The 14,811-nt window shown below is 47.7% G+C and overlaps 1 protein-coding gene across 1 annotated transcript in view; it reads right to left on the bottom strand.

The window, feature by feature from the left end:
- The window catches only part of Bbs2 (Bardet-Biedl syndrome 2), a 30,741-nt gene extending 30,274 nt beyond the window's left edge, over positions 1-467 (bottom strand). The window contains exon 1 of the mRNA XM_038312463.1: positions 178-467. Within this exon, the coding sequence (XP_038168391.1) occupies positions 178-294 (117 nt within the window). The 5' untranslated portion in view covers positions 295-467. The remainder of the gene's footprint in view (positions 1-177) is intronic.
- Positions 468-14,811: the final 14,344 nt, after the last annotated feature.

The following is a 14,811-nucleotide window of genomic DNA, read 5'->3' as shown; positions in this document are numbered from 1 at the left end:
CCAACACTAAGAACTGGTCATAAGAAACGGCACTACCTCCAAGCTGTTCCTCTGAAACCCCAGATAGGCCTGAGGCCAAGGACAGCGGCGACCGGTTGCTAGGCAATGAGTGCTGGGGGCGGGGCAGCGTGAGGGGCGGGATCTGGATGCCGGCGGTGTTCGGGTGGGACCGGTTACCTTGCCCGCTTGGGTGGCAGCCGCCAAGCACGGGTGAGTCCCGTCGTATCGCCCTATGGCCACCATGCGGGGGCTGATTTTGTGGCGCAGTTTCAGGGTGAACACGGGCAGCAGCATGATGGCGGCGCCTAGGAGCTGAAGGCAGGCGCCCGATGCAGGCGTAGTGCAGACAGGTCGCCTGGCAGCGGGTGAGGGGTGCAATGACCAGACACACAGGACCCCTGAATGCCACAGGCCCCCACGCCCGGAGAGAGCAAATGCAAGCAAGACCCGAGTCGCCCTCTCCCTCTGCGCCTGCGCGAGCCCGCCCACCTGCAGAGCTGCGCAGGCCTCAACTAGCTCCTGCGACTGCGCAGTGGGCATCATGCCGGCTTCACGGGCGCGCGTTTTGTCGGTGGACTCGGGCCGATGCTGTAAGTTAGTAATAGATGCAACCCCACGTAGGCGTTTGGGTGCCTCCCCAGGATTCTCTCTAGCACATCAGCCAAGCTGCACCCCGTAGACCCCACACACTATGCCACTCACTCCAGAGGGTCATTCGTTCAGGAACTAATGGCCTCAGCCGGCGGGTGGCTCCGTGGGTGAAACTTGATACCAAGCCCGGTGACGTGAGTTCGAAGCAGAAAACCAGTTCCACGTGCGTGCCGTGGGGCGCACACGCATGATAAGTAAAACGCAATATTTAAAAAAAATAACAATGAAGTGCCAACTGTGTCCCTTGCTTTAGCTGTTATGTTCAGACAAACGACAATATAACTTGAAAATAGCAATCCTCACCGAAATAAAATATAAAAATGTTTTCAACTCATGTTTAAATAGTTTAGGTTTAGGCGGTGAATGTAAGGCAGGAGAGAGATGCAAAGTTCAGGGACATGGGAAGAGAAAATCACTTCGCCCCCCAAATCCTGTTAGCTAAGAGCTAAGAATTCCAGTACAATTAGCATTTGCTACGCAGAGACAACACTCCCTTTATAGAAAGATGCTTCAGCTAAGTCCTAAACGAGTATGGCCATCTTGCTGAGCAAAATCTGAATAAACTTCAGTGCTGCTTCAGACTCTGGCGCTGGACTCCTGTCTGCAACGAAATCAATAACCCCTTTTTCGCTCAAAAAAGTTTCTCAGGCTACTGCAGGTGGCAGAGTGGAGCTGTGTCTCTGGCCCACGCCTCGGCTAAGTGGGCAAAAGGTAACCTTATTTGGAAAACAGTCTTTTTACACACGTAACTTAAAGAGCTTGAAATGAGGTCATCCTGGAATAGAGTGGCCCCTAATTCTAATGACATGTGTCCTTTTAAGAGGGAGAGAAGACGGAAAGAGCCATAGGCAGCAATTGAAGATGCTACTCGAAACTGAAGCTGCCTGAAGGCTCCAAGCCCTTGGAATTCTTCCCTAGAATGTTCGCAGGAGACATTCTCTTATTACATACCTTGATTTCAGACTTCTGGCTGCAGACGTGAGAAGAAATAACCTTGTTTTAAGGCAAAGATGGTTGGGGATGGAGGATTACTTGTGAACTGCTGGTATACTTTTTAAATACAAACACGCGACTGAAGAGTTGCGGCCGTTTGTTGCGCACACACTTTTGAGAGCCTGCTGTGTGCCTGACAACTCTTCCAGACAATAAAGAGCAAGAAAAGACGAATCTCTCTGTTCTTGGAACTAATCGCAGTAGTCAGAGAAAACAAGAAAGGCACAGTCATGAGGGTAGGCACCCCAGGAAGGTTGGGAGAAGGGTATGTGAAGGGAACACAGTTCTTAGTAAGGCTATAAGGAAGAGACCTGCCTGAGAAAATGGCATTCAGGCAAGACTTTAAAGTCAGTGGAGGAACTACTTCCAGGGAGAAGGTTCCAGCAGAAAAAAATGTGCTAAAAAAAATGGTGCTAAAAGTATTAAAGCCTGGAGGGCTCAGCTAGCTGCCTTCTGAAACAGGCATTTCTAATGAAAAATGAGATGAGCAGCCACCACCGTCGGAGCCCGGGGAGCAGGGGACAGAGAATCAGGAGGGTGTCGGCCTGGAAGACAGGTTGACAGAGCCTGCTAGGAGCAAATGAACCACTGGAAGGCACTGCAGTGAGAGTTGAAAAGTGAGCCCAAACTCTTCCTGGTGTCTGCATTTCATAGAGTTGTACAAGTGAGCATTTTTTTTTTCAAGTCCATTGGTGTGACTACGGCTAGTTGCAATTTCCTTTGGGGGATAATGTCAAAAGATTAATTTTGAGTGGCTTGATGGAATGCAAGCCCCAAGCCTTGGCTCTCCAGGACTCTCTAGTAGCCGATGCTTCTGAGTTCCATCAGCTCCTTTCTACCCCATCCCCACTCCCTATGGATCTCCTGAAGACTTCCGAAGACCAGGAGCATCTTCCTGGCCATCGCACTGATGCAACCTACCTGAATTCTGTTTCCTCTGCAATCAGAAACCTACTTTCATCTTAATGCACTCCTTTCTCTTTAGCTCAAGGGCTGAACTTCCACGAAGTCCTCGGAGTTCACTGAACTCACTGAACTCTGTTAATTTCTTGGTTGAGGTTGATAGGTCACCTTCTGCCGGGACAGCTTGAAATGAATGAGTTTTTAGAAGCTGTCATTTGAGGTGCTTCATTTTTCTGGCAAACATTTATTCAAGGTCTGCTTGTTCCAGACAGGGATAGAATGGGCAAGCAAGGAGGGCATAATCTGTCCCCTTAAGGACCATAGATCTTATAGGGTTTAGGGAATGACAAACACTAAACATGAAAATAAATAAGGTCATTATCTGACCATAAGGCTGATGAGCTGGGGACTTGGGGAACGCCTCTCAAACAAATGGCATCAAGATGAAGAGCTAAAAGAAAAGTGGCAGCTACAAGAAGGGGCAAACAAACAGAAGGGCATTAAAAATAGAGGGGACAGCAAAGACTAAGGATCAGGCTGGGCAACATTAGGGATATGACTGGAGCCCACTGTGTGAGACTGAGAGATGTCAGCAAGAGCCAGCCACGATTTGTATTGTAGGCTACACCAAGCTTGAGATTTCCTCCTTTATTGGTAGACAAGCCATGCAAGACTGGACCTGGACTCCATCCACCTTGGCCAAGTCAGATTTCCTCTATGCATTGCCCTGGTGGCCTGTGACTTTACAATTGCTCTTCCTAATAGGACATTAAAATCCTCAGCAAATGCACTGCTAAGACTTTATTGAACATTATCTAAAGCCCTCCTACGTACTTTACACGGATCACTTGGTTTAACCCCACCGTAACCCTATGAAGTTAGACTCTCACAGATGACAAAAATCTTCCCATTGTCACCTTGTCTCTTCATACATCTTCATTGGTTCCCACAGCCTGAGCTCTCTAACTGATCACAGGAAGAGCCTCGACTCTGGACCACTGATCTCTATAGCCTCAACTTCTGTCTCTGCCTCAGACCCCATCCCTTCTCAGATGCTGTTTTCAGGCTTCTCTGCCCATTTCACGCCTCTGCCTGGAATGTCTTTCCTCTCATTCAGAACCAGTCTCTGGGGGCTCAAGTAGAATATCACCAGAAAGTTGCTGCCAACCACACACACACACACACACACACTTCCTTTGTGGCTACATTGGATCTGCAGCAGTCATGCCCTTTGCCATGCTGAGGGTATCTGAGTTTCTGGAACAGTCTCCATCGGGATCAGCCATGCTGCCAGGAAGACAGGTGGAATGCCACTCTCCCTGCCAAGCACCGAGCCAGGTAGAAAGCTTAGAAGCTTCCCTCCAAAGAGAAAGCTGAACTTTTCCTGCCCGCAGTCCTTAGTCCTTGCTGCCTCTTCGGACTCCTTCAAGATCAGTGGCGCAGACCAGGCAGTGCTGGCTCACGCCTTTAATCCCAGCACTTGGGAGGCAGAGGCAGGCGGATCTCTGTGAGTTCGAGGCCAGCCTGGTCTACAAGAGCTAGTTCCAGGACAGGCTCCAAAAGCTACAGAGAAAAATCCTGTCTTGGAAAAACAAAAACAAACAAAAAAAAGCAGTGGCTCTTCCAAGGAGACACTTGCCTTTTCAGGTCAGTGAGCAATGTGGACTTTCACAAGAAACAGGGTGACAGTGGGCTAAAGGGGGGGGCAGCACTAGGTAGGGATCAGTCTGTGGACCTCGACAGCTGCAGACATGTCTCACAGACCTCTCCCTTCAGTCTCTAGTGGAGACATGGACTAACAGTATACGTGCTTTTTGTTTGTTTGTTTGATTTTTTTTTTTTTTTAGACAGGGTCTCACTATGTAGGTCTAGCTGTCCAGGAACTCACAGATACCCGCAGCCTCTGCCTCCCAAGTGCTGGGATTGAAGTTCCATGAAGGCTGACTCTAGTAAATTCTTACTAACCCTTCTCTGTTTGCCAGTGCTGGCACACACTATTTAAGTCACTGATTCTCATGGCCTCTCTTGAAGGGAGGGACTGTCATCATCCCCGTCTTAAAGGGAGGAAACTGAGTCTTAGAGGGTTTGTAACTTAAGCCCAAAGTCATGTGACTGGTAAAGTGCAGAACGATTATGGCAAACCCAGGCAGGCAGGCTCCAGAGCCTGGGGGCTCCTTAGCGGTCCGCACATACAGGCTGCAGCTGTGAACTTCTTTGAGTGCCAGTATCCTCATCTGGAAAAGAGGATGGGGGACAGCATCTGTGTAAGGAGAGTCATGAGACTCAGAGGAACTAATAGGTCTGGTCATGCTTAGCTTTTTGTTTGTTTTTGTTCATTTGAAACAAGATAGAATCATCCAGGAAGAGGAACCTCAGTTGAGAAATCAATTGCCTCCATCAAATTGGCCTGTAGGCAAGCCTATTGGGAAAATTTTAATGATTGATGTGTGGGGGCCCAGCCCACTGTGGGTGGCGCCCACTCCTGGGCAGGTGGTCCTGGGTTGTATAAAAAAGCAGGATGATCAAACCATGGAGAGCAAGCCAGTAGGCATCTATGGTTCCTGTCGCTGCTCCTGCTTGCGTTTCTGCCCTGACTTCCATCAATGACATCCTATAATCAGGACATGGGTGGGTGGTCCTGAATTACCAGTATATAAAAGTAGGGTGAGCAAGCCATGGGGGCTGGCCAGTAAACAGCATTCTTCCGTGGCCTCTGCTTCGGTGTCTGCCTCCAGGTTCCTGCCTTGAGTTCTGGTTTCCCTCAATGACTATGACCCAGAATATGTAAAACCAAATAAACCTTCTCTTCCCCAAGCTGTTTATGGTCATGGTCTTTATCACAGCAAAAGAAAGCAAGCCAAAATGATGCTTAAGCTAATGTGTGGTGCTCAGAGGGGCTCCAGAAATAGTCACTAATATTACAGCTAGGAGACTGGGCTATCTGGCTGGTAATAAATCCAGCATCTTTTTTCTTTTCTTCTTTTTAGTAGATGGGATTATACCACTTTTCTTTTCAGCCCTGTGGTTTGGAAAGCAAGCCTAACTAGTCAAGTTCTACTAGGCTAGACCAGAACCAGAGTATAAGATCTTGACTAACAGGAAAGGGAATGGGCTGTAGGCAGCTCCCTCTCTTGGTCCTCACCTTGAGTTTGCACAGTAGTTTGCATCTACCCTAGACAGGTAAAAAAACGGACTTGGGATTTAGGCCAAGCGGAGACAGAGTGAGAGGGAGGTTTTACAAGAGACTTCCAACAGCAGTAAAGCTGGCTTCACAAGGCCTGATGGGGCTGGAGAAAGACGCTGAAATTCACGGAGTGCATTCCAAGGAGGGCCAGCTGGACAGGGATTTGTGTTTTGCTTTGGTATTTGAGATAGGGTCTTACTATGTAGCCCAGCTGGTTTTGCACTCTCGGCAATCTTCTTACCTTGGTCTCCCCTTAAAATAACATATTATGAAGACGGAGGCTATTATCTGGGGATAGTCCATTCCTCTTCCCATTCCCGTCGCCACATAGCCTGTCTGTAAAGGAGCATACCTTCATACTCTTTACGATGAGTGGACAGTTCACAATCCATGGAAGCAGAGAGGCCTGGAGACCACTGGAGCAGGGCAGGTTTTCAGGGCCAAGGTCTCTGTGCTGTCCCACTTCCCCTTCAGAGGCAGCTGTCACTGGTTCCTCATCCCCCACTCTCCTTTTCTAGAAGTCTTGGTAGCTCTATGATGTGTTTGCTGTGAGCCACAAGGTGTCAGTCTCTTCTCTCGGCTCATTTCACACGTGTGTCAGAAAAGACATGAAACGCGTATGTTTCAGTATCACCAGCTTGTCACATAGGAAAAACAGTCACCTGCGCCTATAAGAATAGTAACCACGTGCCTGAATGCTGAAGTTCTTACTTGCATTATCTCTCTTTACCTCCAAACCAAAAATAAGCAACTTTATCACTTCTATCTTCCAGATGGAGAAACTAATGTCAACCCCAGACCCTTCCTAGTTCACTGGTCCCAGACACACTACAGACCAGGTAAGGAAATACCACCAATGCTGGCATTAGGTGTGCCCATCCTCCACCTCAGAAACGCATCAGAACCAGGAAGGTCTAGCAGGACCTTGTGGTAAATGTCAGTGCCTTTGTCCACACTCCTGGTGGTCTCTCTCATAGGAGAGTCTCAGACACATCCTAGAAAGTTACACATCCCAATATCCAGAGTGGCCACATTCTCTCAAGTATCATGTGAGCCTCTTCCAAGGGCTCTTGACCTAGTGACCACAATGTTAAGGGCACTCATAGCTTAATTTTCAGAATAATTTTCAGATGCTAGGCAAAGTGAGAAACACATTAAAATGGAATCGGTGCTGCAAAACCACAGCACACTCAGCAGCACACGGAAGGAACTGTTTTCCCAGCAGCACAGGGAAGGAACTATTTCTCCAGCACAACCCATCAACACAGGGAAGGAACTGTTTTCCCAGCACACGCCAGCAGCACAGGGAAGGAACTGTTTGTAAGCTCCTTCGCTACTTTTGAACTTGTGTTTCTGATTGCCACCGTCCCCACTTGCCTCTCCAGATCCATTCCCTCCCTCCTCTATTCCAGCCTGTGCCCTGGGAAGCTGACATGACAGATGGGGTCCCTGAGGGTACCCCCGCATCTGCCAGATCAGAGCATGGGAGGGCCAGAATGTCAGAGCTTTGGTCCCTGCGGTCAATGCTGATCATAGCTAGGCAGACCTGTCTGTGCTCCTCCCATCTCCAGCCTTAGCTCCCAGGAGGCCATCTCCCAGTCCCAGCTGTAGCGTTCACTGGGCTCCATGGCACCACCTCCTTCTCTAAGTCCTTGGGGCCCAGGGACAGAGTAACGGCTCCTCTCTGTTTGACTCCCAGATGCCTCTTCACTTCTGAGTTCAGCTTAGCCTGCCCATACTGCTCTGAATGCTCGTCAAATAAGTATTTATTAAAGAGGAACTCTCCAATATGTTAGCTATGGGTCTTGCAACTGTTGAAAATTTGGAAGTGAGTGATTTCAAATTATACCATCTGCAAGTGTAAAACATACGCTACTTCTTTTTGTTTTTGTTTTGGGGTTTTGTTGTTGTTTGTTTGTTTTTTGAGTCAGGGTCTCTCTACATAGCCCGGGCTGCCCTGGAACTTACTATGCAGACCTGGTTGACGTCAAACTCTCCAAGGTCCGCCTGCCTCTGACTCTGGAGTGCTGGGATCAAAGACGTGTGCCACCAAAACTGGGTATCCTCTGCTTTTTAAAGAGGTGGCATGAGAAACAATTTAAACCAGGTGTGATGGTTCATACTCATGATCCCAGTACTTGAAAGCTAAGACAAGAAGATCCCAAGTTTAAGGGGGAGGGGCACCTATCTAAAACACACACACACACACACACAACAAGGGCTGGAGAGATAGCCCCAAGGTTAAGAGCACTGGCTGTTCTTCCAAAGGACCTGGGTTCAATTCCCAGCACATGGCATCTCACAATTGTTTGTAACTCCAGTTCCAGGGGATCTGGCACCTTCACCCAGACATACATGTAGGCAAAACCCCAAAGTACATAAAAAAAATAATTTAATGAGAAAAGCCAAGATAGAAATTCTAAAAGTTTAATAAATAAATAAATGCTTATAATTACTGAAGAGCCCACAGAACTCCCAGAGTATTTTGCTTGGAGCATCTACATCAACACATACATATGCTGTTCAGTTTGATCTGTTTTTTAATCATCTTTAAATTGCCTTAATCCCAGAACTCAGGAGGCATAGGCAAGTGGCCCCGTCCCCCAAAATATATTAAATAAATATACGAATAACGTAAATAATTCCAAATGTAGTCCCTCTGCACCCTAGAAGGCAGAGCTTGGCTTTCCCACTTTTTTATTGTGCAGCTGCATTTCGTGGCTTGATTCCAAGGGATATCACAACGGATAATAGAGACTTTCGAAGGGAGAAAACTGACAGACATCATTTCAACCAAGTGATCAAGGTTAACATCCCCAGGGGTAAGACATGCCAGCGTCGCACCCAATGGCATGATTACTAGCACAACTCCCACAGAACCTGCCTGGACATGGAGGATGAGTCAGTCAGAGACTTATCGGTGAAGGGAGGCCATGGGAGAACAGATGCCGTATGGAGGGAAATGCATTTCATGTTTCTGCTGTTGTTGTTGTTTTTTGTTTTGTTTTGTTTTTTGTTTTTGTTTTTTTTTAACCAGATCCCCTTCCCCCAAAATATCTTATCACATAAACCCAGCAGGTGGACTTCACTTCAAATGCCTGACCAGTACTCATCAAAGCCTCCAAAGTCACAAAAAAAAAAAAACCAAAAGAAAAAGGAAAGACTGAGAAATTGTCCCAGATGGAAGGAGACCAAAGAAGGTTGATTACCCGATGTGGTTCTGGGCACAAGACTGCGTTAGGCCAGTCTCTCACTGGGAAATCTGGTAGAGCTCAGTGTTTGATCAGTTCCAGAGCTACTTTCCGAGTTCCAACAAAGAGACCGTATGGAGCGTGCTAACACCAGGAAGGTGGGGGAGTTGTCCGCAGGAAGCTGCAGCTAGAAGGCGGGCGTGGTAACGGAAGGGAGAGCAGGTGAGAGGGGCACGAAGTCGTCTGAGCTTTTCTTCGCTGTTCTTGTCGTGCTGGAGGTCAAAAGGCTGTAAACAGGTTGGGCAGGCATCCTCCACTGAGCTACAGCCCGCTGCCAGAAGGAACTCTGAGGACATGATCAGAACGCTACACCTGGCCAAGCCGTGCTCTACTTGCTGGGCCATCACTGGCTCCGTATCGAGTCATTTTTTGTTGTTGCCGTTGTTCCTTATTCCTTCTGAGCGTCTCTGGCTTTGGCATAAATTTCTGATTTTGAATGCGTAGGTAGTTTACATAAGTGGTGATCTTATTTTCAAGATCCATGAACCTAGGCCCCTTAATCTTTTTGTTTAGTCAGTGGAAAGCTGCTAAGCTCACAGTAGTAAGTGTTACTGACAAGAAGGTGCGGCCATATCCGTGCTGACAGTGGCGAATCTGCTTTGCCGAAAGCTAAAGGGCGTCGAGTGATTTCGAAGTTGTAGAAGGGCAAGGTGGGATACTGTGAGCCCAGCATCATGAGGTAGAGGAACCGGCTCCTGGCCCACCCTCCCAGCAGGTTCAGATCAAAGTAGACTGCACAGATTTGCTCCATTTTCCAAGGAGTGTGCTCCTTGTGAGCCCCTGGGGCCATCCCTGGGTGTGACCAGCATCAGACGCTGGCTAAGTGCTGACTCACTTTTAGTAACTACCCATTTGGTGAGGGAAGCCAATCTGTGGACACCTGTTGAGGAAGTCCCAAGTTCTTTTGCATTGATCCGGGTTCATGAAGACCTGAATGTCGTATCTTCAAGGGACAGAGAAGGATAAAAGAAATCCCAAGTTACGTTTCTATATATGCACACTATCACCAAGTAGAAGGGACCAAAGGATCACCTGCCCAGGGCACGAACTGAAACCCAGCCCCTGTGGGCACCCTTTGAACCTATACATGGTTCTTAAAACTCCTGCTTGCAATGACCACGTGCCTATCTCTTCATAGAAAGGGACAGGTTGGCTGCATCACTGCTACGTGTCAACTCTTCCAGTGTCGGAAGATGTATCACCTTGAGTACCCTCGTTCCGAACACCGGCAAGTGGCCCCTTCAAGGGCTCCAGGGAGATGCATCTCGTTTCTTTATTAAGATAGTTACCATAATTCCAGTTTTAAAACTTTACCGATGTTACCATAACTCCAATTTTAAAACTTTAAAATTTACATTCTTATGTATTTTGCGTGTGCATCTGTGTACATGTGCCATGGCACACGTGCGGCCGTTAGACGACCACAACTTGCAGGAAGGAGCCCACTCTCTCCTTCTACCATATGAGTCTCAGGGATCGAACTTAAATTATCAGACTTGTCTGACAACACGTGCCTCGACCTACTGAGCCACCTTGATGGCACAATCTTCTTTCTTCCCCTTCTCCTCTTTCTCCCCCCACCATTTCTCCCTCTTCATTTTAAAATTTCATCTTATATGTGTGGGCGTTTTGTCTGAATGTGTGTCTGTGTGCAATATGGATGCCTGGTGACTGCAGAGGCCAGAAGAGGGTGTCAGGTCCTCTGCTAGGGTTACAGTTATAAGACGCCCAGGTCCCCTCCAAGAGCAAATGCTTTTTACCACTAAGTTATCTCTTCAGCCCCCCCGCACCCCCCTGACCTGGATCAGTGGGTTGTTCTTCAGTGGCAGGGTCCTGAAGAGAAAGGAAGGTCCCGGGTATCAGAGATAAAGAGGATAGAAAAGATGGGCTCAGGAATTCTGGCAGAATCAAGTTTATTAAGAAGTACAACATTGCTAAGGGATGTGTGGGACAGAGTAATCGGAAAGTTATCATACAAGAGGAAGAAGTTAGCAGGAAGCTAACTGAGCAATGTTGCCCGAGGGGAATACATGGCTTCTCAAGTGTGTCACAGACTGAGCAACCATGCAGCAGCCTTGGAGCTGAGAGCCATAGCTTCTTAGGGCAGGAATAGTTGGGGGTCTCAGAATCCGAAGCCACAGCTCCCTCAAGGCTCCAGTCCATCACAGGCCCTGCCAAACATCCTCCTTAATTTAGAGAAGAGACTGTGTTTCTTCTCCATGCATTAGGGCTGCAGGGAGAGCCTTGGGGCAGTCCAGCCCCAACACCCCATCTTTCTTCAGGGCTCGGTACTGACAGGAACAGAGGTCTAAGCAGACTGGACATATTGTGACTCTCTCTCCACCATGCCAAGTCCTTATTCCTGCCTCAAGTTTTCCAGGTGTGGCCCAGAGGAGAGAGCTGCTGTGCAATGCAGTGAAGGGGGTGTGCGGGAGTCATGGAATCCTCCTGCAAAACACCAAGGAACAGAACTGGATGCTTTTTTGTGTTTTGGCACTGAGGCTGGCCTAGTCCTGAGGCACACTATGTATATACTCCATTACTGAGATATACCCCCAGCCCAGTGCTCTTTTTTGAAAGATAAATGAAAGCTAACTGGCAGAGCTTCTGAAAAGCTTGATGGGTTCCTGCTGGGCACAATGGGCACAATTAACTGGGATTGTGGAGCAGCCAAATTGAGACTTGGGAGATCAATAAGGGAGAAGGAAGCCACAGTAGAAGTTGTGACCACTTACTATGAACTGAGTGGTCTCCTCTATATCTCAAAGAAATGTGTGCTCAAGTCCTTGGCCCAAACCGCTCCCTCAGAGCATGGTTTGCTTGAAAACAATTCCTCTGTGGAGATTAGTGGAAAAGAAGGTGGCACGAACAAATCCATAATCTGCTATGACTGGTGTCCTCAGAGAAGGGAGAAGCATGGATGTAAGCACAGACACACGGGGAGAATGGCATGTGGAAATGAAGGCAGATCCTAGCGATGCAGCTATAAGCCATAGGAAACCCAAGATGACCAGTGAGCCACTGGAAGCTGAGGAGGGACCTGGCATAGGTTCTTTCTCCAAGCCCTTGGGTGGAAGCGACCCCACCCACACTTCGTTTTGATCTTGTGAATTTGATCTTGTGAATTTCACAGGTCTGTGTTGTTGAAGGTTCTCAGTGAGTGGTGTCTTGTTAGGGGTACTCCTGGCAGACCAGGCCTAGGCAAAGAAGGAAGAAGTCTACCTCAGGGGCCTCATGAGGGGACCCTGGATGGAGCTGTATTCATAGATCTTCTCCACAGCTGGATGAGGTGTTCCCTAAGGGATAAAACAGGAAGGAGCTGAGGAACGCCTGCCTGATCCAACCATCCCTTGGACACCTGGGGAAACCCAGTCCCAGAGAATGCTGTGACAGAATGAGATTAAGACTCACATCTCCTGACTCGGGGTGCTTGTGGGTGTCTGGCTGCTCTGTGTTCGGCATTATGTTTCTCCTGTCACTCATCCACACCCACCCCTCTGACATGAGACCTCCTGAAAATATTCTGCTTACTCTTTGAATGGTTGATTCTTCAGTACGTTAAATGGAAAGGTACAAAGGCAGAACAGATGAACATGCAGGGAGACTGGAACCCTTGTGCGGCCCATAGGACTGTAAAATGATCTAGCTGTTAGAGAGAACAGTAGAACCCTGTTCCAAGTTTAAACAGACTCCACATCATCCAAAAGTTCTACTCCTAGATAGCTAGATAAATATATAGATAGATACCCCAAAGACTCAAACTCAGAGGCACAGATGCACATACCAGTGTTCAGAACAGCATTAGTCACAATGGCCACGCAGTGCGACAAGCCAAGACCTTCAGCAGATGGAGCAATAAACAGGTGGTGGAAGCACGCGATGGAATATTACTCGGCCATATAAAGGGATAATGTCCTAGCATGTGCTACAATCTATATGAATCTTTAGGGCACTGTGCTAAATGAAATAAGCCAGGAACGAAAAGGATAATTATGGAATACTTCCTCTTATTTATGATACCTGTTATAATGAAATTCATGGAGACAGAAATTAGAATAGAGGCTAATAATACCTAGGGAATTAAGAATTAGAGAGTTAGTGTTTGCTTGCTTTGCTTTCGGAGAAAGGATTGCATTTTATAGACCAGGCTGGCCTTCAAATTGCAATCCTCCTGCCTCAGACCTCTGATACATATACCTGGCTAGGTTTGTTTGTCTTTTCCTTACTGGTGCTGGGGATCAAATCTAAGTTCTTGTGCGTGCTAAGCAAGTGCTCTACTACTGAGCTTGGGGTTCATGTGTGATGAGTATGAACAAGTACTGAGGACAGCGGTGATGGATGGTGACCCAAACTATGACCTAGTGTCATTGAATTGAGTAAAGTCGTTAAAAGGGGAAAATGTATGCTATGCATAGCTTACCAAAATTAAATTAAATTTAAAAAAACGTATCTTCTGGCCAGGCAGTGGTGGCGCCTGCCTTTTTAATGCCTTTAATCCCAGCACTCAGGAGGCAGAGGCAGGCAGATCTCTGGGAGTTCGAGGTCAGCCTGATCTACAGAGTTCTAGAACAGTCAAGGCTACAGAGAGACCTGTCTCAGAAAACAAAACAAAACAAACAAACAAAGGTGTATCTTCTGAAAAATCACATACAATGAAAGGAGTCCTTTTCCGTGTCCCTGGGGTCGTCACTACCACCCTGGGTGCCAATGACAGCAGCTCTGGGCTCTCCTTCCACACATGGCTGGTGACTACACTAGTAAGTGTGCCCTTCCAGGACATCCACCTCAGCTTCCGTGTGCTTCGCCAACAGAATCACGGCTTTTAGATTTGACTTTTCCATTCAATACGTGCTTTGAAGGGCTTTGGAGAGCATCCTTGTCTTCTTGTTCTTTCTTTCTCCCTCCCCCTCTCCTCTCCCTCTCTCTTGAAGTGGCAGGCAGGCTCTCATTACATAGCCCAAGCTGGCCTTGCCTTGCACTGCTCTTGTCTCTGCTACCCGAGAGAGCTATGATTACAGATGTAAGCCCCCATGGCTGGCAGCATCCCTAGTGCTTACAAAGGGAGATTCCTGTTCAAAGGTTTTTACCCCAAAAATGTTAAGTAAGCATTTGAAGATGACAGCATTTGCATCTGAATGGATGGTAGGGTCCTAACTCCAAAGAATGAAGCCTGCCAAATGTATATCTGCCCAAGGAGAGAATGAGGTATAGAAACAGTGTACTCCATTGGGAGTACCAACATCTGTAGAGGCTCTATCTGGGGAAGGCCTTTTGCACCACACAGACTGACCCCTAACTGTCACCTCAGCATTCAGGAAGCTGACTCAGGAAGAGTCTAAATTTGAGGCCATCCTGGGATGTCCAGCAAGATATGTCGGAGACAGAGGCAGGGGGGAGACTTTTTCTAGATGCTGATGAAACAGCAGCCAACAGCTCTTCTTCCCAGGCAGCTAGTGTCCTAGCATGTTGGCATATTAACTGATTTAATCTTCACAACCACATGATGAGGGAGGTGCGGTTATTAATTACCCCCATTTTACAGGCCACAGCCGCTGGGCACAAAGAGGCTGTGTGCCTTACCTAAGATCCAGTGAGCTTAAACCCACATAACATAGCGAGGCTCTGGAGTCCTTGCTCCTGTTCACTCTGCCTTCCTTATTTACTTGCCTCCAGGGCACACAAACACCTACTGAAGTTCATGCCAGGCACTGGCTTCCTACATAGAGGAATATAACGATGTCATAGACATAAGCCCCAGCCCCATGAAGTCCGCAGCTATAATAGGATTCTGACTTCCCTTAATTCAAAGAAGTTATCAGTGTTAAGGTA

Source organism: Arvicola amphibius, chromosome 15, assembly GCF_903992535.2.
Source record: "Arvicola amphibius chromosome 15, mArvAmp1.2, whole genome shotgun sequence".
NCBI classification, from domain to species: Eukaryota; Metazoa; Chordata; class Mammalia; order Rodentia; family Cricetidae; genus Arvicola; species Arvicola amphibius.
Note: the sequence above shows the minus strand (reverse complement) of the source record. Positions and strands in the feature narration are given on the sequence as shown.